Source organism: Cololabis saira, chromosome 11 (genome assembly GCF_033807715.1).
Source record: "Cololabis saira isolate AMF1-May2022 chromosome 11, fColSai1.1, whole genome shotgun sequence".
In the NCBI taxonomy this organism is placed as follows: Eukaryota; Metazoa; Chordata; class Actinopteri; order Beloniformes; family Belonidae; genus Cololabis; species Cololabis saira.
The window spans coordinates 32,685,334-32,707,658 of record NC_084597.1 but is presented as its reverse complement, the minus strand read 5'-3'; the positions used below and the strand labels follow the sequence as shown (position 1 = coordinate 32,707,658).

General features: G+C 43.2%; 1 protein-coding gene across 1 annotated transcript in view; it reads left to right on the top strand.

The window, feature by feature from the left end:
- Nucleotides 1-22,325, top strand: part of grin3a (glutamate receptor, ionotropic, N-methyl-D-aspartate 3A) — an 89,566-nt gene that overhangs the window by 47,295 nt on the left and 19,946 nt on the right. The window contains exons 5-9 of the mRNA XM_061733188.1: nt 2,051-2,717; nt 3,346-3,729; nt 5,056-5,201; nt 17,013-17,128; nt 20,134-20,285. Of these exons, the coding sequence (XP_061589172.1) occupies nt 2,051-2,717; nt 3,346-3,729; nt 5,056-5,201; nt 17,013-17,128; nt 20,134-20,285 (1,465 nt within the window). The remainder of the gene's footprint in view (nt 1-2,050; nt 2,718-3,345; nt 3,730-5,055; nt 5,202-17,012; nt 17,129-20,133; nt 20,286-22,325) is intronic.

Below are 22,325 nucleotides of genomic sequence, written 5' to 3'. Positions count from 1 at the left end.
CTGAGATGAGAAATGTACTGTCAGTGAAGACAAATCTCCCTATGGGACAGACAAATCAAACAAATAATGGTCTGTGAAATGCAATGGATATAAGGTTGTTGTTTTTTTCTCGCAACAAAAGCTTTAACTGAAGCTGTCTACGATATAGAATAATTTTCTTCTCAGCCACTGGCCATGTTTGCGAGACCAGTGCAACTACAGTATCTGGCATAAGCAGTAACATTTAATGGCAGCTCTGCTACCTGTGACTGTGTGTGGCCCCTGGCTGGTGATTGACTGATTACATGCCCAGTATATACTCTGCTTCTTACCCCATTACAACTAGGATAGGATGGGATTGGCTCCATTACACGGAACGGGATTATTTGGGCATTTCAAATAGGATGGATGAACTTGATGATGTGAAAGAAGCCTTTTACAGTTTTTGATGATATTAGTTAAGTAACTTAATAGATTACTTGCCTTTACTTGTTCAGTGAATTTAGTATGTTGTCAAAATAATGAAAAAACAAAACAACAGATGTAAATCATTGGGAACACACAAAAGTAAGTTGCTTCTATTGCGTGCGATCAGAAAATGACACTCCACAGGTAGCTTAACATCTTCAAGCTAAAGTGAAGACACTGACCTTCAAAGAGAGTAAAGGAGTTGTCAGCTAGCCTTAAAACCTGTTAAATATGCATGGGAGTTGATGTGTTACTGGAAAGTAAATGTTCTTTCTTATGGAGAAAAGTGTCACCATGAAGAAACTTTGTAAAAGGTTGCATCAGCGTTATCCTTACCTCCTGGGGGCATGCCACAGAGGTGTATCATCAACCTACACAAATCGGATGCCTCAATTCATTCTTGAACCCAAATATATTTATTCCAATGGAAAAGTGTGTATCTTATTCCTGTGTGTTTAGGCTAAAGTGCATGTTCCTTTTTTGCTATCTGATGCTCGCAGGAAGATAGAAGCATGGCTCAGTGAGGGAGATGGCTTGATCACTGAACCATGGTCTGTCTTACACTCTCAGATCACACACACCCACACCTTCACGCACACACACAAATCCATTGAGCTGCTAAGGCTGTCATGAAAATACAACTCTCTGGTATTGATTTCAGACTATTTAAGTGGAATTTCTTAATAAACTAAGACTGGAACATAACCACACTCTACAACAATTACTAGATAAAGACATTTGAAGTGTTCATATGAAGTTGATAGTTACTTAAAAAGCATACTATGAGAAAGCTTGCTGTACTGAGCAGAATGAATCTCAAAATCTCTGTGTAACACAACCCTGTGTATTTGGTTGGGGCTGGCCAGGGCTTAAAACACATCATTTAGTGAGTTGTTTAGATTTACAAGGCCACTTTTACTCTATATGACTTTCTCCATTGACATATTGCTGTTCAGACTGCATGACTGGTGGTCTTGTGATTGCAGTCTTGAAGTCATGGTGTCGTGGTGTGACAGATCAGTCACTTGGGGTCACAGACAATAACATTTCGTAACAACTTGTCACTTAACTGATCTCCAAATCACATTGTGTTATCAAAACACACTAAGGGAATGGGGCGAAATTAGCAACAAAACAAGGGTAGTTGCTTTGAAAATGGAAAGAGAGAAATATTAGTGACACAAGTTGTTTATAAAAGGCTTTGTTCAGAACATAAGTGAAATGATGAAAGACATAGAAGCTTGATAAAGGTATGGATTAGCACATAATATCAGCAGAGATTCTCTAATCAACTGAAGGAGTTGAAGGTGAAAATCTTGAATGTTGATTTAACTTCCCAGTGGCCCTACCCCCACTATTTAAGGTTTCTTTCCTTCATCGTAATTTCAACATCTGTCCAATTGCCGAAGAAACATTTACGCCCAAGAATTACCCTATTAATATATGTGTCAATTCATGCTGTAAAGACAAAATATACTCTTTCTTCCTTTTACTCTTCTTAAATCACATTTTCTTATCCTAAATTCCCACCACTCTCCTCCCTTCTATTCCCCCCTTTCTCCTGACACATTTCTTTTTGTGTTTCCCCTCATGTTACCATCAGATTTCTGGCCAACACATCATTTGAGGGCCAGGATGGTTTTATATCCAGAGACAGTCACAGTCAAAACATCATCTCCGAGGCCCATCACTACATCTGGTCTCTCCAGCTGGACCCCCTAGGCCAGCCAACCTGGACTCGCTTGGGACGCTGGCGCAGAGGGAGAGTTGTGATGGACCAGGGAGCCTGGCCAATTCATACACGGTCAGGCGGCGGTGATTGGCGTCGATCCCCACGTTTTCACATGCGTGTGGTGACATTGGTGGAGCACCCATTTGTATTTACACGTGAGGTGGATGGAGATGGATTGTGTCCTGCAGGGCAGCTGTGCCTGGATCCACTCACAAATGAATCCTCAGTTTTGGAAGGACTTTTCCAGAACCTTGGAGGGCCCAACAGATCTGTTCCCACAGACCTGAAGAAATGTTGCTATGGCTACTGCGTTGACCTGTTGGGGAAGCTGGCAGAGGATATGGGCTTTAGCTTTGACCTCTATATTGTTGGCGATGGGAAGTATGGGGGATTCAAGAATGGTCGGTGGACAGGATTGGTAGGTGATCTGCTAAGTGGGGCTGCTAACCTGGCTGTGACATCTTTTAGTATAAATTCAGCCCGGAGCCAAGTCATTGACTTCACCTCGCCCTTTTTCTCCACCAGCCTGGGAATTCTGGTCAGTAATAACTTCTCGATCTAACTCCTTTTTCTTCTGTTCAATTCTTCTTTTCTCTGCTTTGTACTCTTCATTTCTGTTACTCTTTGGTCCACCTCATGTTGCTTTATGTCATTGACCTCACATCAACTTTCTCTGCTTTGTATGCTTGTGGTCACTATCAATATGGCAGAGTTTTATTACTGCAAGTCCAACGTTATTGGATTCTAATGCAATTCCCCATGTGTGACTCGACTGGTTGGTATACAGCTTTGTGGGGTGACCCTATTACTACAATTACTTTGGCCTGTCTCACCAGCTGACAGACATAGTGATCGTGGTAATCACTCAACTCTCCTCATCCTAGAATGCCACTGCAGAGGTTGATGTTCTACCTTACTTATGCTCAGCATCTTTTATGTTATCTATTTTCTCTCTCTTTCTATTTTTTCCCAATTTCACTGTATATCGTTTAAGAACAACAGCGTAACAACACATTTCCAGAATATTTGCATGTTGTGTTATTACATCCCTCATCACTTTCTTGTTACTTCTTATAACAATATTTTATCTAATAAGGATAGTCATTTCTTCACTATGTCAAATCAGTTGTAAAGGTTTTCCCAATGCTGTGCCCCTAACTGCCCAGGTTCGTACTCGTGACACAGCCGCACCCATTGGCGCCTTCATGTGGCCCCTTCACTGGTCTATGTGGCTCGGCATTTTTGTCTCCCTCCATGTTACTGCTGTCTTCCTCACATTGTACGAATGGCACAGCCCATTTGGGATGACGCCCCGCGGACGCAACCGGGACAGAGTGTTTTCTTTCTCCTCAGCACTCAACGTGTGCTATGCTATTCTCTTTGGGAGAACAGTAGCCATCAAGCCCCCAAAGTGCTGGACTGGTCGTCTGCTGATGAACCTTTGGGCCATCTTCTGTCTGTTCTGTCTGTCCACCTACACTGCAAATCTAGCTGCTGTCATGGTCGGGGAGAAAACCTATGAGCAACTGTCAGGGATACATGACCCAAAGGTACGAAAGGCAGAAAGAAAATCAATACAGTTAAAAAGTGTGGGTTTGAAAGTATCATTTTTAGTCTTGAACATGTGCTTGTTTAGTCAAACAAGTATTTTTTGAAAGCTTTGACTTTTTAATTTCTGTAACAAAATGTGAAAATGGGACACATTCTGTGTATTTTTGCATACATTTCTCATTACTTCATTAATAGACTCTGTTATGTAAAAGTAAATTGGGTAAAGTAACTTCCTATCCAAAGGAAATAAACGCTTATTTGAAAGAATGTGAGAATACTGAGAACCAGTGTGGTTGAGTAAAAAAAGGGGAATACACAAATAATCACAAAGAACAAAAGAAAATGAGAAACTGTGAACTCCTTAAAAAGCCTTCCAGTGCACCTGCAGCGTCATTGTGACCTTTAGTGCACTGCAAGCGTTAAAATACTAATATTGAGCTTTCATCAGTAATGTTATTGAAAAAGCTGTGTTTCAACAGTTAAATACCTTCTTAATTCTGACCAACCGCTTTGACATCTTCCAATCCGGTTTTTGTGCTCACTGATAACATCCAGATAAATACAGACTGGGGAAGAACCACAGTCCTGGCATCAGCACAGCATTTTACACTGTTGACCATAGTATATTGCTAGAGTGAATGGAAAATTGGGACGGACTTTCTGGCACAGTACTTGACTGGTTTGAGTCTTACTTAAAGGACAGGAACTATTTTGTGTCAATAGGTAATTTTACATCGGAATCAACAAAAACTACATGTGGGGTTCCCCAAGGTTCTATCCAAGGACCCCTCCTATTTAACATCTACATGCTTCCACGAGCTCAATTAATAACAAACAACAATATAATTTACCATAACTACGCAGATGACACACAGCTTTACATTACAATGTCACCTGCAGACAATGAGCCCATACAAATGTTGAAAAATCAATGAGTGGATGTGCCATAATTGTCTTCAGTTGAACACAAACAAAACTGAAGTAGTTGCTTTTGGACCAAAAGAAGGGTGTTTAAGAGTCAGAAGACAGCTTCAGCTATTACAGCTAGAAACCAACGGTAATGCCCGAAATCTGGGTGTAGCCATGGAGTCAGAGCTGAACTTTCAGAGACACATTAAAACAATTTCAAAGTCAACCTTCTATCACCCAGTTAATTTAGTTAATTTTAGTCTGCCATTGAACTGTAACCTTTTTTCCCCTATTCACTTTTCATGTATTTATTATGTAAAGCACGTTGAATTGCCATGTTGCTGAAATGTGTAGCCTTGCCTTATATATACATATTCTAAAAAGTGAAATTGTGGTTTATGTTTCTTTCATGGCAGCTGCATCATCCCTCACAGGGATTCCGCTTTGCTACAGTGAGAGAAAGCAGTGCAGAGGACTATCTCAAGAAGAGTTTCCCTGAGATGCACGACTATATGAGAAGATACAACGTCCCGGCAACACCAGATGGAATACATCAGCTCAAGTAAGATGATATTACACATTCAGACCACATACCAGTTAACAGACAGACATGCTATTGCATGCCCTTTAGTCACCTGATAGTTAGTTTTTTCCTGATCCAAGTTCTTTTATTTTAAACATGATTAATGTATTGTGTCCAACAAAACATGACAAACAAAAAAATGAGAACATTTCATCCCCACTGCTGTGACTCCGGATCACAAGCCTGCCTGTTTGCATTCAGATCCCACCCACATCCTTCCTCTGCCACTCCAGCCATCCTAAGCCACTTCAACATTCATCTGACATTGAACTGTCATCCCTGTGGAGCAAAGCAGTATAGTGAAAAAAGGACTAGGCAAGGACAAAATTTGAAATAATTAAATATGTATTTGTTTATTTACATTTCAGTACAGGGATTTCAGTTCAGTTCCCTGTCAGTTCGGGGGATCTGGCTGGGGGGAATGAGGGGAGAGAATTTAGCTTCCTGACTGCCTGGTGTGTGAAGCTATTTTTGAGTCTGGTGGTGCGGCAACGGAGGCTCCTGTACCTTCTACCTGAGGGTAGGAGGCTGAACAGACTGTGTGCGGGGTGGCTGGTGTCGCTCGCAATGGAGATGGCTTTCCGGGTGAGGCGGGTGGTGTAAATGTCATTCACGGAAGGGAGTGGGGCACCTATGATCTTCCCAGCTGTGTTCACATGCCTGGAACACCTCTCTAGGGAGGTGTCCAGGAGGCATCCGGTACAGATGTCCAGGCCACCTCAGCTGACTCCTCTCGTGTGAAGGACCAGCAACTCCAAGCTCCTCCCGAGTGACTGAGCTTCTCACCCTATCTCTAAGGGAGCGTCCAGCAACCCTTCAGAGGAAACTCATCTTGGCCACTTGTATTTGCGATCTTGTCCTTTTGGTCATACCCAAAGTTCATGACCATAGATGAGGCTGTGAGCGTAGATTGACCGGTAAATCTAAAGCTTCGCCCTTCGACTCAGCTCTTTTTTCACCACGGCGCTGCACCAATCTCGTCTGTCAATCTCACGCTCCATCTTTCCCTCACTTTTGAGCAAGACCCGAGATATTTAAACTCCTCTACTTGAGGCATGACCTCTCCACCTACCCTGAGGGGGCATGTCACCTTTTTCTGGTGGACATCCATGACCTTGGATTTGGAGGTGCTGATTCTCATTCCAGCACAATATTTTTACTGAAGCTGCTAAATACCAAGTACAGTAAGTACTGAAAGAAAACTGTAGTCTTCAGTGTATTGCAACTTGGCAACACAATAGTAACTGTTTCTCCAAAGCAGCCCTCTGTGTTGAGGTTTACCCCTCCAGGGACCACATATTAACTATCAGTAATGTAATACTCTTATTGATCAAATGCAGGGGAGTAAATAGTTTTACAAGGCTGCACAACTGTTTGTACATGACAAAGGTGTCATTCTGTTAAAGCAGTTCAATGTTAAAATATTAGTTTAATTTCAAGGAATATTTGCTTATTTTTAAGTGTAGAGTAGATGCTGTAGTGTTTTGTCCATACTCTAGTCAAAAAACAACCAAAGGATCTTTTTAAATCCTGTCCCCGTTGTATACTGACAGTTGCATGTTGCTCACGGCACTATGTCACATGTTAGCTAAAATGAATTCAGCTTGCAGAGCTATAGTGGACATCATGGCAAAGGTGATTAAGATACTCACAAAACTTCTTTCTGTTTTTTTAGACCTGACATACCGAAATCTATGGATATAAACAACTAATATTAGGTGGAGGGAAAAAAGAAAAATATGTAATGAAAGCAAAGTCAGAGTACATACAAGGATAACTGTTTTTTTATTTTCTTTTTTTTAAATGTCCTGTTGTGAGGTTGTAAGGAATGCAGACTTGTGAAATGGTGATTTAGGGTGATGGACAATTTCAACAAGAGTAAGTGTTGCTAACTGGAAATAAGGAGCTAGTGCAAATCAAACTGTTGTGAGTTGTCAGCATTCACCAAGAGGTTAAGGGTACAGTACATCTCATGTCTGAAAAACATTAGAGGTAGCATGACTAGAACCTTTCTACAGCAGAACTTTTATAGCCCAACAGGAAATGTGCATATGTATTAATAATGGCTGCGTTTCACAGACTCTTCTACATGCTTATGTTTTTGTCAAGGTTTGTCAGTGTGACTTAAAGGCACTCAGCTATTGTGAATGACATTCATCACAGCCATCCTCTTCCTGTTGTGACAAGTCAGCAGGAATAGGAAAATTATGAATTCTTGAATAACAAAGCATATAACCATGTCTGCACAAACTTAGCTACTGTATATGTTCATTTAATTCAATTCAGCTTTATTTATATAGCACCAAATCATGACAAATGTCATCTCAAGGCACCTCAAAAATATAGTTTAGTCCAATTAATACAAAACCATGTATGTGTTTATTCAAACATTTTTAATCTTTAACATATCTCTAACGGACTGATCTACTTTTGTTCTGACAGTGACTGTTATTTATCAACGCTGATTAAATGCCAATTATTATTGTTGCAGTAATGCCCAGGGACAGTTGGGATAGGCTCCAGCAAACTCCTCTGGCCCTGAATAGGAAGCCAGCATAAAATAAAATTGATTGATGAATGGATGTTTAAAATGAAAGAAAGCATTGAGTTTTGTTCTTCTCTTGGATTATTTCTCTGGCAAAAACATTGCTCTGTACTTGCTCTAACTTCTCCAGCAAAGACGAAAATGTGTATTGTCCACCAATCACTTGCTCAACAAATGAAAAGATATAAACTAAACCATATTGAGCATTATTATTTCTCTTATTGTCTTTTATTTGTGTTATTAGGGCCCGAGCACTTACAGTGCGAAGGCCCTATTGTATCTGTAGGAGATGTTTTCGTTTTTATATTTTTCCTCGTTTTTATTTTTCTTCCGATGAAATGAGGGCCTTTTTGCCCACCTAAAGTTGCCCCAAAAGTCACCAAATTTTGCACGCAAGCCAGGCCTGGCAAAAATTTGATAGGAGCATCAGGCAAGAATAAGAAATGAGACTCATTAGCGCCACGACGACCGTCGGGGTTACTGCAGCCAACAGCGAAGCCGGCACGGGAGAACGCGCATGCAGCGTCATTTGACGTCACATCCGCAGGACAGCGCAGGAAATTCGGGCCCGGAATTGCAGCACATTTTGCAACACACAGCCTGTTCAAGGCAACGGAGAGATACGCTAAAGGGCTCATTCTTTTTGGTTTGGAACGCTTCATCTGACATTATTACTAGAAAACGTATACCCATTTTTTTCATAAATCCTGCCTCAATCCTGCCTCATGCTCCTTTAATTTTTATTTTTATTTAACCTTTATTTATCCAGGAATAATCCCATTGAGATTAAAATCTCTTAATGGTTTGCATTAATGGGTGTGGCCTAATGGCTCAACAGCGCCCCCTAGAAAACTTCCTGCCTCAAGCCTCACAATCAGCCCCCGGGTCTCGCACTCAGAAGGCACGCCGATTTTTTCCAGTGGCCAGCCGCGGTACTGCAACAAAAAATCCCATGGGGCGTCACGGCTGACGTCACAGCCGTGTCCGTGCATTCCACGGATGTATTATATTAATATATAATATGTAATTAATTATATTAATACATTAATAATATATGTAATACTATACATGTAATAATATACATTAATTAATATATTATATTAATACATATTATATTAATATTCGCGTCATTGCCCCGGGGCATGATGGGAGGCCCAGAGCATCATGGGTGGTGACTCAACTGCGCATGCTCTATGGTCCGATAACGCAGAAGTAAACCTGGAAGTCAGAAATCTTTTCGGCGTATGCGCTGGCTGAGCAAAATGCATTGAAATGAATGGGCGGCCATTTTTGATGTCCCATCCAGTTCTATAATACATCCATGCTCACAATACGGTTTGACGTACATGCACGAAAATCGGTACACACCTGTATCATGTCGCAACTTAAAGAAAAGTTTCCTGGCGCCATGGCCGAAACCGAACAGGAAGTCGGCCATTTTGACTTAATCGTGTAATTTTGACGCAATTTATGCCATTCCTTCGGCAGTTACTGTTAATAAAAAAAACGTAACGTGCACCCAGGTGTGTTATACATCAAAATGTGCGTCTCCATCCTGCGACAACGCGTATTACTTTTCTCAGTCAAAAGTGTTACCGTGGCAACGATAGACGCCAAAAAGCGCGCCCCCCCTTCATCTGATTGGTCCATATTTTATAGCTCCTGCTTTCTACCAGAACTTTTGAATGGTTTGATATAGAGAGTCGTGGCTGGTGTCATCCGCTAAATGTCCAGGCCTGAAGAATCTACATGCAAGTCACACAAGCGCTTCCACTGCAGCACGCCTGAACGTGCACAAGGGTGTGAGGGCCCGTTCATCGCTGCTTACAGCTTTAATTTTGGTTTGTTTTCATCAGTTCAAGTAAAATATGCCATTGAGTTTGGTTTATTCATTCTTCTTTGCATGTGCTATTATGGTAGTGGGTAGAATAAAGTATAAGATGACTGGTAGTATAAAGGAGAGGAAGAGCAAAAGTAGAGTCAAAGATAAAGAGGTGAAAGTTAACACAGGAAAGCTGCTCTGCGAACGTCTTGGAATAGAGCCAGGCTCTGGGCTGTAGTGAAGAAGTGAAGAGCTGCCAGTTAACTACAGAACTACTATACGACTACAACAAGTGTTTTGGGAAGGAAGGTCCTTGGTGTCATCTTTGCAGTGGACAGAAAGTGAGAAGACTTGGTGGTGAAATCAGGAGGTTCAGGAGCGTATCAGTATGAAAATATGAGCAAAGGAGAAGTATGATAACAAAAGAGATGAAGAAAGTATGTAGGAGTACAAAGAGATATGACAACGCAAAAAGTGAAGTTGCTGACGGAAAGCCAGTGGCAAAAATAATCCATATTGATAATGGATATATTTGATACCTTGCTGAATTTGTAATTTTGCTCACTTCCCAAAAGATTAACACTCTTCTTTATGGTAATTAGTAATAATGGTAATATGGTAAGTATTATGTGCAAGTGAAAGGAAATCAGATGGAAGGGTCTGAATGCAGACTCGTAGAGGTGAAGAAAGAGCTTAGATACTTTGGTACAACTGTTCAGAGCGATGAGAAATGTGGAAAAGAGGTAAGGGAGATAGTGTCTAAACTTTTCCCTGATAGAAGGGTAGCAGAGAGAGTAAAGGGAAATGTTTATAGGTCAGAAGTGAGACCAGCCCTTATGTATATCTTGGAGACAGCAGCCATGACCAAGAGATATGAGGCAGAATTGGAGGTGACAGAGATGATTATATGTTGGACTGAAGAAGATGGATTGCATAAAGAACAAGCACATTAAAGGTACGGACAGATTTTTTTCATTCTTGGAGACCAGTTTAGAGAAGCTAATAGTTTAGATAGTTCGGGCACATAAAGAGGAGTGACATTGAATACACTGGAGCAAAGGATGCTGGATATGAAGTTGCCAGACATGTGCAAATGGATAAGACCAAAGAAGTGATGTGGTGAATGAAGATATGCAGATGGTTAGAGTGACAGAGGAAGATGCATAAGACTGGGTAAGATGGAACTGAATCATCTACTGTGATAACCACCTAAGGGAAAAGCCAAAAGAAAAATACTTTCCTTTGTGTGAGGATTTCCAATTGTATTACTATATGCAACAAGCTTTGATGAATATGATAATGAAGCAAAAGTCAACTTTTCAAACCAGCTTTGGGGTGTCATAATTACCGTGTTTTTATTACAGTGCCGAAATCTCGTATCTATCCATACTGATAATGGATATTTTTTAAACCTTTGTACATAGCTTAATCAATGAAGAATATAAGATAGTTGAAATTTACTTAATTTAGGGAGCCATTGGCAATTTTATTTGGAATAACTGAATTTAGCCTGCCTTCTGTTGTATAACTCAGTCATTATTAGCAATTAACTAGTGAAGAGTGCTGCTTTCACTGAAAGACATATATTAAATTCTACTCTTGGTTGACAGATAAAACAAATTTTTAGGGAGCTGTCATCATCTTGAACCATTTCTTCTGTTCCGGAAGGCCAGTGTTAGTTGAAGTGGTTCACATTAAACAAGGTCACACCTCACACATTTCTTGTGATTTATTTCACCTGAATGCAATCGTGTAACTTTTATGTAATATAAAACAAAGATAAGAGATACAAATGATTGAGTGTGTTGTTTTGTAAATAGTCATGTGATCTTAAAAGGCATTCAAGGCTAAGGCTGCAACCTCTTTAAAACTGTAAAAACAAAAAAGGCAATTGGAAAAAAGCTGGAGTTCAAGCACTCAAGTCTTTGTAGTATTTGTATCCCGTAGGCTAAAGTTTTGAATTTATTAGTAAAAGTCTCAATTAGACTTCCTTGCATCTGTTTTACAAGAAAGACAGTAGTCAGTTCGGTGGCAAATGGCCAACAAAATTAGAAAAAACAGACTAGGCCCATTAGAGAAATATGGGTTCAAATATGGCAGAAAGTCGGAAGAAAAAAATAATTTACATTCCATTTTCAGTAATTATGGTAAACTTCATATCAAAAATTTCTACAAAAACACTTACAAGAAAAAGTCATCTTGTTTCATGTGTTATTCATTGCTTTCAGTTTCATTTTTTTTAAAGTCTATACTGTTATTACTACATTCCGTTTTGGTGCTTTATCATTTATTCCACCGTGGATTCTCTCTGAAGCTTGATGCAATCTGTTTTCTATAGCCCCAGCTTCCTCCTACCCATGAAATGAAAACAGTGGAAGCATAAAAAGTTTGCATCTGAGATCAAAACAGTGTGACTGAAAACAAACTTTTCTTATCACTCATTCTCACTATTTACCCTGGTGAGGGCAATGGAAAGAAGCAGGGAAAATAAGAATTGGGTTATCAGTCTAGGAGTGATGATGGCAACTTGAAGGTTAAATTTTCATGTCAAATTCAGCCTTGTTTGAAAAAAAAAAAGAATATTTTCTGTTGATTGTTTGCTGAGAAACTGTAAATGACAAGGGAATGTGGCAGACCCACATGCAGCACAACAGTACGGAGTTTTTAGTAAAAGTCTTTATTTAAGTCAACCTCACAGCTGGCAATAGAGCAGAGTTCAGTCCTCAGGATCGTGGTAAGGCAGGGTCGGCAACAGGTGATCAGTCCGGGGGAAAATGCTGGAAAATCAGGCATGACACAAGAACAATCTGGCAGTTACTGGCTGGGAGTGAAGTAGAAACCCACAGCTGATTGCAGATGTGGAGCAGGTGTGGAAGGCGGGAGAAACCATAGTGACATGAGGAAGTGGCGCTGGCAGGTAAGTGAGGCAGGGAGCTGGAGTGGATGTGACAGAACCCCACCCCGCCTCAAGGGACATCTCCTGACGTCCCAAACACGTCACAGAAGGAGGGAGGCGAAGGTTCTGGAGGAGTCTCCTCAATACTCCTCAGACTCGGCCGGGTCCATGGCCTGAGACGGGTGGGATAGTTTCCTCCGCGGACTCCTGATGAAAGGTCATCCATCTCATCAGGACCGGCTGTGGGCGTGGGAGCGTAGGTATTGGGATGGGGCCTCCTGGCCACTGAGAGGGTTCTGGAGGGCTGGTCCGGGTGTTGCCAGTGGAAGTTGGTGATGAGCCGACAATAAAACCGGTGGGATCTCGCCTCCGGACCATAACCCTCCCAGTCGACCAGTTACTGGATGCCCCTCCCACAGGGGCAAATGATATGGCGAACGGATTAGACGAGACCGCCATCGAAGAAGCAGGGAGGCGGGGGAGCAGGGGTGGGGGGGACCAGGGGGCTTTCTATCACAGGCTTGATTTTAGAAACGTGGAATATAGGGTGGACCCGCATGGACCAGAGAAGCTTCAGGCGGACTGCAGCAGGGTTGATGATTTTGATGATGTCGAACGAAACAATGAAAGTAGGAGCCAGTTTTTTGGAGTCACGCCAAATAGGAAGGTACTGGGTCGATAACCAGACCTTCTCCCCCACCCGGTAATTGGGTGCGGCGGAGCGGCGGCGGTTGGCTGAGGCGGAGTACTGGTCCACAGAGCGCTGTAGGGCAGCCCTGGCCCGGGTCCAGGTGCGCCGACATTGGGGGCCACCTCCATTTCCTGGTTCTTCCACTCCTTCTGGCCATTGGACTGGAGATGGAACCCGGAGGTCAGGCTGGCTGTGGCCCCAACATGGGTGCAGAACTCCCTCCGAAAAGACAAAGGAGAACTGCGGTCCCCGGCTGGGACCACGTCCACAGGGAGGTCATGGAGCCGGAACAAGTGTTGGAGTACCAACTCAGCAGTCTCTTTGGCCGAAGGCAGCTTAGACAAGGGGATGGAATGTGCCATCTTGCTGAACTGGTCTACCACTGTGAGAATGGTGGTGTGCCCTTGAGATGATGGTAGAGCGATTACAAAGTCCAGGGATATGTGAGACCAGGGGCGATGAGGAACTGGAAGCGGGTGCAGGAGTCCAGCCGGAGCCTGGTTTGCTTTCACAAACTTCTGGACATCCTGGTCCAGGGATTTGACCAGAACCGGCGCTAGAGAAATTCTTTGGTTCTCTGGATCCCTGGGTGGCAGGTGAGACGAGAACTGTGGCCCCACCGGAGCACCTCGGACCAGAGTTGTGCCGGAACAAAGAGTTGGTCAGGTGGACAGGCGCTGGGACCTGGCTGCTCCTCCAGTGCTGCCCGGACCCTCTCCTCAACTCCCCAGGTGATGGCAGTGGCCAGGCGAGCGGAGGGAAGGATGGTGTTCACCTCTCTAGAACCCTCCTTCTCCCCCTTAAAGAATTGATGAGGGGTTGCTGCTACCTGGTCAGTAGGAGAGGGCAAAGTTGAATCGGGTGAGGAAGAGGGACCACCGGGCCTGCCTGGAATTCAGTCTTTTGGCCGCCTTGATGTATTCCAGATTTTTGTGGTCGGTCCACACCAGGAACGGCTGTTTGGCCCCCTCCAGCCAGTGGCGCCACTCCTCCCTTCACCGCCAGGAGCTCTCGGTTGCCAATGTCATAGTTACTCTCAGGGGGATTCAGTCGCCGGGAGAAGAAGGAGCAGGGATGGAGCTTTTGATCATCGGTGGCCCCCTGAGACAGGATGGCCCCTATGCCGACATACGGAGGCGTCCACCTCCACAACGAATTGTCTCTCTGGGTAGGGCATGCGCAGGGTGGGGGCAGAGGTGAAGCAGCTGTTCATGGTCTGGAAGGCGGCGTCGGCTGCGGGTGACCAGCGGAGGGGGACCTTAGGAGAGGTGAGAGCTGTGAGAGGGGGCTGCCACCGTGCTGTACCCTCGGATGAAGCAGCGATAGAAGTTGGCGAACCCCAGGAATCGTTGCAGCAGCTTACGTGACTCCAGTACCAGCCGTGTGGTTACTGAGGATACCTTGGTAGGGTCCATGCAAAGTTCCCCCCAACCAATGATGTAACCCAGGAAGGACACCAAGGGGGCATGGAACTCACACTTCTCTGCTTTGACGAAGAGTGAGTTCTGCAAGAGTCTTTGAAGGACCGCCTGGATATGGTGGACGTGGTGGGTGTGTTGAAGGCTGCCTTCGTCTCATACCCCTCTTGGATGCGGACCAGGTGGTAAGTGTTGCAAAGGTCCAGCTTAGTGAAAACAGTGGTCCCCTCCAGGAATTCGAACTCTGAAGACATGAGGGGGAGCGGGTACCAGTTCTTCATGGAGATGTCATTGAGACCACGGCTTCAAAGTCTTGTCCTTCTTCTGGACAAAGAAGAACCCCGCCCCAGCTGAGGACGAGGAGGGATGGATGATGACGGCGCACAGAGAGTCATTGAGATAGTCCTCCATCGCCTTTCTCTCTGGTGCCTGAGATGGAGTAGAGGCGGAACCCCGGGGAGGACTGATACCATGGAGGATGTCAATGGCGGAGTTGTACGGCCGGTATGGAAGCAGGGATGTGGCCTTGGACTTGGTAAAGACCTCCTTGAAGTCATGGTACTCAGCAGGCACGTCCACCAGGTCAGCGGCTGAAGTGGAGCAAGACGGAGGCTGGGGAATGAAATGTCCCTCTCCCCCATGGTACAAACACAGGTTCAGCCTGCAACTGCGCTGGTGCTCCATGGTCGACAGGGTGGTTCAACTGACTTGCATGGGTTCCAAGTCCTGCACCAGGGGTCCTGGTCGGAGAGGTGACGCCTCGTGTGGCCTGCAGCAGCGGAGTTGGAGAGGTCCAGCCCCTCCTCGTCACCTCTCCTCCCGCCGGGGCAGGATGCGTTGGTCGACTTTCCGTGTCAACTCTACGAGTTCATCCAGGGAGGTGGGGAGGTCGGTGGACACCAGTTCATCCTTCACGTATTCCTCCAGGCCCCGCAGGTAGGTGTCACACTGAGCCTCAGTGTTCCTTCTGCTCTGGCGGTCTCTGTTGCGAAGGTCTATGGCGTGGTCAGCCACCGTACAATCTCCCTGGTGGAGGTTCAGGAGACCGCTGGCTTCATCTGGGCCCAGACCTGGAGGCCCGCCTTCCGGAACTTGGCAGCAAAGGACTGGAAGGAACTGCAGGCAGTGGTCTGGCATTCCCATTGTGCCCTTCCCCACAGACAGGTCCTCCCAGTGAGGTGATTGATGGCAAAGGCCACCCGGGCTTCCTCAGAGACAAAGGCTGCAGAGCGAAGAGGATGGAGCAGTTGGTCAGGAAGGGGGAACAGCTCTCTGGATCTTTACCGTCGCATTCCGGAGCTCCTACCCAAGGTTCGGGGACAGGACCTGGAGGGCCTGGTGGAGGTACAGCTGTGGGAGGTGCAGCTGGAGGTGCAGCTGGAGAACTCTGGAATGCTGTCTGGGAGATCAGCAGGGCGTGCTGGTGGACCTGGCCGACCAGGGCGGATAGCGTCTGCTCCTGAGCAGCGGTGGCCTGTTGATTGGCGGCCGTGGCCTGGCGCACCTCCACCATGGTGGATGTGAGAAGCCCCTCAACCTGCATCACGGCGCCCTCGACTCTCCAAGCGCTGCTGTGATGAACCGGTATGTGCTGTATCCATCTTGTGGCCAGATTGTACTGACAAGGGAATGTGGCGGACCCAGTGTTTAGTAAAGGTCTTTATTAAAAACAACCTCACAGCAGGCAATAGAGCAGAGTTCAGTCCTCAGGATTGTGGTAAGGCAGGGTCGGCAACAGGTCATCAGTCCGGGAAAAAACACTAGAAAGTCAGGAAGTGACTGGAGTGGAGTGCTTAAGTAGAAGCCCAGGGCTGATTGCAGATGCGGAGCAGGCGGGAGAAACCATAGTGACATGAGGAGGCGGAGCTGGCAGGTGAGTGAGGCAGGTAAGGAGCTGGAGTGGATGTGACAGTAAATAAGTATCACTATGTTTATGTGCTTTAGTGTTCTGTAATCTAGAGATTACAGTGTTTAAAGACATTCCAGACCAAAGCTTTGCTGCTAGGTAGCAATGTCTACGCAAAATGCATACATAACACTTCACATTCGAATTTGATTAAGTTTCATGCATTATTAACTTCTACTTATCCGGGTTCGGTTCATGGTGGCAGCAGTCTAATCAGAGAAGCCAAGACATCCCTCTCCTTAACCATTTCCTTTAGCCCTACTGGGGAAATACAAAGGTGTCCCCAAGCCAGCAGAGTAATACAGAGCCAGAGCACTCTCTCCGGTGTTCCCTGCATCTGCCCCAGGTCCTCTTTCCAGTTGGACATGCCCAAAACACCCCCTCTGTGAGGTGTGAAGGAGACATCCTGGATATATTTGTTGCTCTCCTACGCTGATGAAGTAAAAAGAGTCTTTTTCTACATTCTCATCTGCAGTTAACGTATAATCTATCATCACACTTTACCTTTGCAGGGCTGATCCCCAGAAACTGGATGCTTTCATCATGGACAAAGCCCTGTTGGACTATGAGGTCTCCATAGATGCGGACTGTAAAACTCTAACAGTTGGAAAACCCTTTGCAATAGAAGGTAACATATAAACCCTTTGTTAAAATGACTAATCACTTGCTGATTTACCCTTAACATATACCCATGCAATTTTAAAACATTTTAACTCTATGGAATACATAACAATGTTCTGTAAGATCTTAAATGTGTCAAGTTGGTAAATAAAGAATTGGTTTTATTGTAGTTGGCTGACTTGTTTGGCACCTCATATTGCTACCCTGATGTTGCAGCTGCACAGTCATGGAATGATGGATACTAATTCCCTTGGCAATGTTTCTTCTGCTTAGCCCAGTTTCAAGTAGATGAAAGGCTCTGTTCTTCACTGGGCAGAAATAAGTGAATGATTTAATTGTTTCACCCCGTTATTGTTGCAGAACATCTCATTTTTAAGAATGGTCAAATCTGAGGAGTGAGCACTGGTGAAAAAACTGAAAAACTACAATTTAATTTCTAAGTGAACTATTAAAAATATTCATATTAAAAAGTGTGACCCAGTTTTTATTTTAATGTGACTAGTAACTGTGGTTTGAATTGTGGATTAGTTTAAAATGTCCTCAGTCAATATAACCCAACATGAGATTTAGGACAATTTGGAAAATGCAAATAGAGGGAATGAGAATAAGCTTAAACCAGACACTTGTAGGGATGGGAATCAAGAACCAGTTCACAATAACCGGTTAACAAAAAACCCAGTGATTCCCTTTTCGATTCCAGTGGAAACAAATGACGTCATCACGCATGTTGTGTATGCAACATGCATAAGCTAGCAGTCAATAGTAAACATGGTGCCCAAGCGATACAAACACTGTCTGGTTACACAAGTCTGGTTACATTGTAGTAAAAGAGACAACAACGGGGCAACTTACAATATTTAGCAAATTAATATTTCATCAATGGGAAGAAATACTACCAAAATTCTAAAAAATGTATCAGTAATTATCAACCCAGCAGCAGCAACATTAGCATGTCCTTGGCTAATAATAATTCCAGGTAACTAATTAACTAACAAACATATATGTATATATATATATATATATATATATATATATATATATATATATATATATATATATATATATGAACTCATATCCCGCCCTCTACACGCCCACCTTTTACCATAAATGGGCAATGCAAAGTAGTATTTGCATAGGAATGAGCCTGCTGAACATGCGCAGTGGCTTCATGCAGCCTGTTTGTGCGTCAGGATGAATGAACGTGTCGAGCAACCGTGCCACTGAATTTGACGGAGATGAGAACGAGATCTTATGGATGAGGTGGAGGACAGGAAAACCACATTATTTTGGTGGTCACAGTAAAAGTAGAAAAAGTATATAAATAGTATAAAATAAAGTGAGTGAGTGGCAGCATGGCGTTGCTGCGCTAAACGCCGTGAGTGCCCCGGCGCAACAGGGGGGACATGTCCCCCCGTCTTTTCAAAATCATGTTTTTGTCCCCCCCACTTTTTACAGTTTAAAAACTAGCGGTAGGCTCAGCCTGTAATTGCAAATCATCAAGACACTCTGCGAAGACGATGCGAGAACGGCCCGGCAGCCCCGCAGCCCCGCTCCCCTCTCCCCTCAGGGCTGCTCAAGGCTGATTTATGGTTCCGCGTCACACCAACGCAGAGCCTACGGCGTAGGTGCGCGTCGCAGCGTACCCTACGGCGTAGGCTCTGCGTTGTTTTAACGCAGAACCATAATTTAAGTTTACACCCGCACGTAAAGGTTTCACGTGCGCGTAAAACTCATTATATATATAAAAAAATCTGTGTCCCTTTAGGGGCTCCATAGTTAGGCCCCTAAAAGTGCCAAACGCCCTCATTTGTTCTGTCATCAGTCACTCTACGGTTGGAAGCGGTGGGTGAAGAGGAGGTTCCCGGCGTGTCCTGGCACTGCGGCTACAGCAGCAGCAGAGTCCTGACTGATGCTGAGCTTCACACACAGAGGGACACGATCAACGCTATTATATTATAAGTCTGGTATATGTTGTGATATGTGATGACATTATTAAGAGTATGACATGAATCTGGCTTCATTTCACCACCTCACAGCCTCCGTCGCCAGTTCCCCAACATAGCAGTGCACCTTATGAGAAAAAAAAGATAAAATCTTTATTTACTACCTAAATATTCTTGTCTGCCAAAAAGCATTAGCAAATTAAAATCTTCATTTATTTTTCTTATTTTTTTGTGTGTATTTTACAGTCTATGGGAAATGTACTCTATTTTACAGCTGCATCCCTTCTTGTTTCCCCCAAACAACAGGATGGGCTGAGGGTCACATTTCCTGAAATGTTCATGTGTTAATCTTGTGTTGAAAAAAAATAAATAAATAGTGGCGTTAAACCGAATTTACACGTTAACGCATTATTCTTTAGTAATGCTGCTGTTTTTTTGTTTTTGGGTTGTTTTGTTTTTCATATTTAGAATTGCAGATCAAAGCCAATATAGCATTCAAAAACATATGTTTTTGTTTTTGATTATGATTTTTATGATTTATTTATGTATGACCATAGACTAACTGACCATGGGTACCTGAGAGCAGCCTAAATTTAACAATATCAATCACTCAACATTTGGACAGTAGTTAATCTTTTGGCTTTCAAAAGCTTACATTTTTTTACTGTCTACCGTTAATCTCTGGTCCATTTAGCAAGTCTCTTCCTCCCATTGTGAAAATGTTCCCGTGGCAGTTGCTTTCATTACAGGCCACCATAGTCCCTGATTCCACTGCTGTTGTTAATTACTTAATGCACCCTTAAGCCTTTGGGATGTAATACAAATCAATCAGTGTAGGTAGGGTACTTTTGTAATTGGCTATTGCAGAATTTGTCACACTTTTCTGGCAAGCTTAGACATCCGGAAATTGTTAAGTACCTGCTTTGTTTTAGTAAAATAAACTTCTTTCTTCCTGCAGCTATTATTTGTGAGAGAAGGTGAAATAGAAATGAAAAAAAAAAAAAAATACTGTTCTTGTTATTTTAGAAAAATAACTGCTAAGGAATCTCCATTTTGCTTGTACTGGCAGGATATGGAATTGGCCTCCCTCAGAATTCTCCACTAACCTCCAACTTCTCAGCGCTCGTTAGTCAGTACAAGTCAGATGGCTTCATGGACATGCTGCATGACAAATGGTACAAGGTTGTGCCCTGTGGGAAGCGAAGTTTTGCTGTGACTGAGGTGAGTGTGGTGATGTCAAGGGGATGGAATTCATTGCATTGCTGCTGCTGCTGCTGCTAATACCAGATGAATAATAGCAATTAAATATAATGCTCATTTGATAAGACAACCATAAAATAACTTTTTTAAATCATACATTTTAAAGACATACGTTTTATTTATAGATTCCCTCGTTAAAACATATAATCTGGCTTGTAGTTACACCAATTTTCTGCCCTTACCCTCCGAATGCTTTCCATGCTCTCGGCATCGTCAATGTACTGTAATTGCACCTTTCTAATTTACTCTTGGCCTCTGACCCTCCAGCTGCTCAACAAGCTGTGTCCCTATGACTGCAGTCCCAAGCAATCTAGAGCTGTGGTCTTCTCTACTCCGATATTATCAAGCAATTAGCTCTCTTGGCAGCCTGCTCATCTAAAGCCCTCTGAAAAAAGTCCCTGACTGGTAAAAGCAGCAGCATAACTCACCCCCGTCTTCTTTAGCAGTTTAACTATTATTACTCATGACTGTATCTATTCAATAGGCACCTAAGGAATGGTCTATGCTTATAAGTTACTTTATCACCTAGATGGCTAATAGTGAGTTTAGCAGCTACCATGACGCCATGTTTTGAAAGCCTATGAAAAGAAAGAGGGAAGTAGGGAAACATCATATCCTAGGTTGATGTCACACCCAGCTTGGAAAATAAAAGTGGATGCCTCAGGGAACAGTGTTGTTGCATAAAAAAAAGAATAACAATAATATTCCTGCTTCATGCCATTAGACTGCATTAATGACTGTTTCACTTTATAAGGCAGCAGGCTAATTTTGGCAGCTTTAAATTACAGTATGTACTGTGTCATTTTGTGCATGACAAAAGTCATAAAAATATGTCTACACAGAGGTTCTTCCCTATAACCATATACACCTTTTGCAATGGCCTGAAAATATACATTGTTGTGAATAAAATACATAAAAACCAAGTTTACCTATTTACATAGGGTGAGCCATCTTAAATTTTCATCTTGAAACAATCTGGGACTTCACGATTCTGTCTGAGATATTTGCCGTGACCTCCCAATTTCCAGGTGGCATTCCAGAAACTGAACATACTAGGAACTTGCTTTTCATTTGGAAAATGTTTTTTTGGAAAGCACCAGGAGTCTCATATCAGTAGCAGAAGTGGTACATTGTAATGCCATGGACTCCGTATCGCCAAATTGAGCCATTTTCATGTGTAGGTCAGCCAAATGTTCTGTAGATGTTATCTGCAGCAGGAGACATTTAAATTTATCGGCATCATACCTCAGTCAGCACGAAGTTAGAGCAAAGTAAACTGCCTGGCCAATATTTTTACTCTCTGTGTGGGTCATTATAAACAGTGGTTTCACACAGGTGATCCTGCAGACACCACATTATGATACACTAACAGATGCCAGATGATGCAGAATCGTGCAAACATATCATGCATTTACAGGTATCGCCAGATTAAGATCTGCTCAAACCCTCTGTGTTTGCATAGACTGCTCAACAACATCAGCAGGAAAGTCAATGGATATAAGCAATACAATTTACTGACAAGCCTTGCTCAATTTAGTCTGTCTCAGCATTTTTTATGTAGTTATTTATTTATTTCGTTTTCATGCATTTTATTAGCAAGACTGGAGATTCTGAAAAAAATCTGATTGATTGGCTGCAGAGAGGCAGCCAAAGTCTCTGGCAATCAGCCAGCCCTCTGTCACCTTCAAGAAACTGATCCCTTTTAAGCATTAAAATCAAAACCAATGAATGGCATATTATCCAATTATCTAGCATTAAGTGGACCAAACTTACGATTACAAAGATCAAATTGTGATAAAGGGAATGAAGAGTATGACTGTGATGTGCTTTATTGAAGTTGATATGGTTTTGGGGTGGAGCCACCCTGTTAATTGTAAAATATAATTTTAATAAATAACTTCCACAATAGGCTACAATAAGTGTGTTGCCAAAAAGTTGCTTCACGATCAAATCATATCAAATCAAAACAGACTTTATTCATACAGCACTTTTCGTACAATG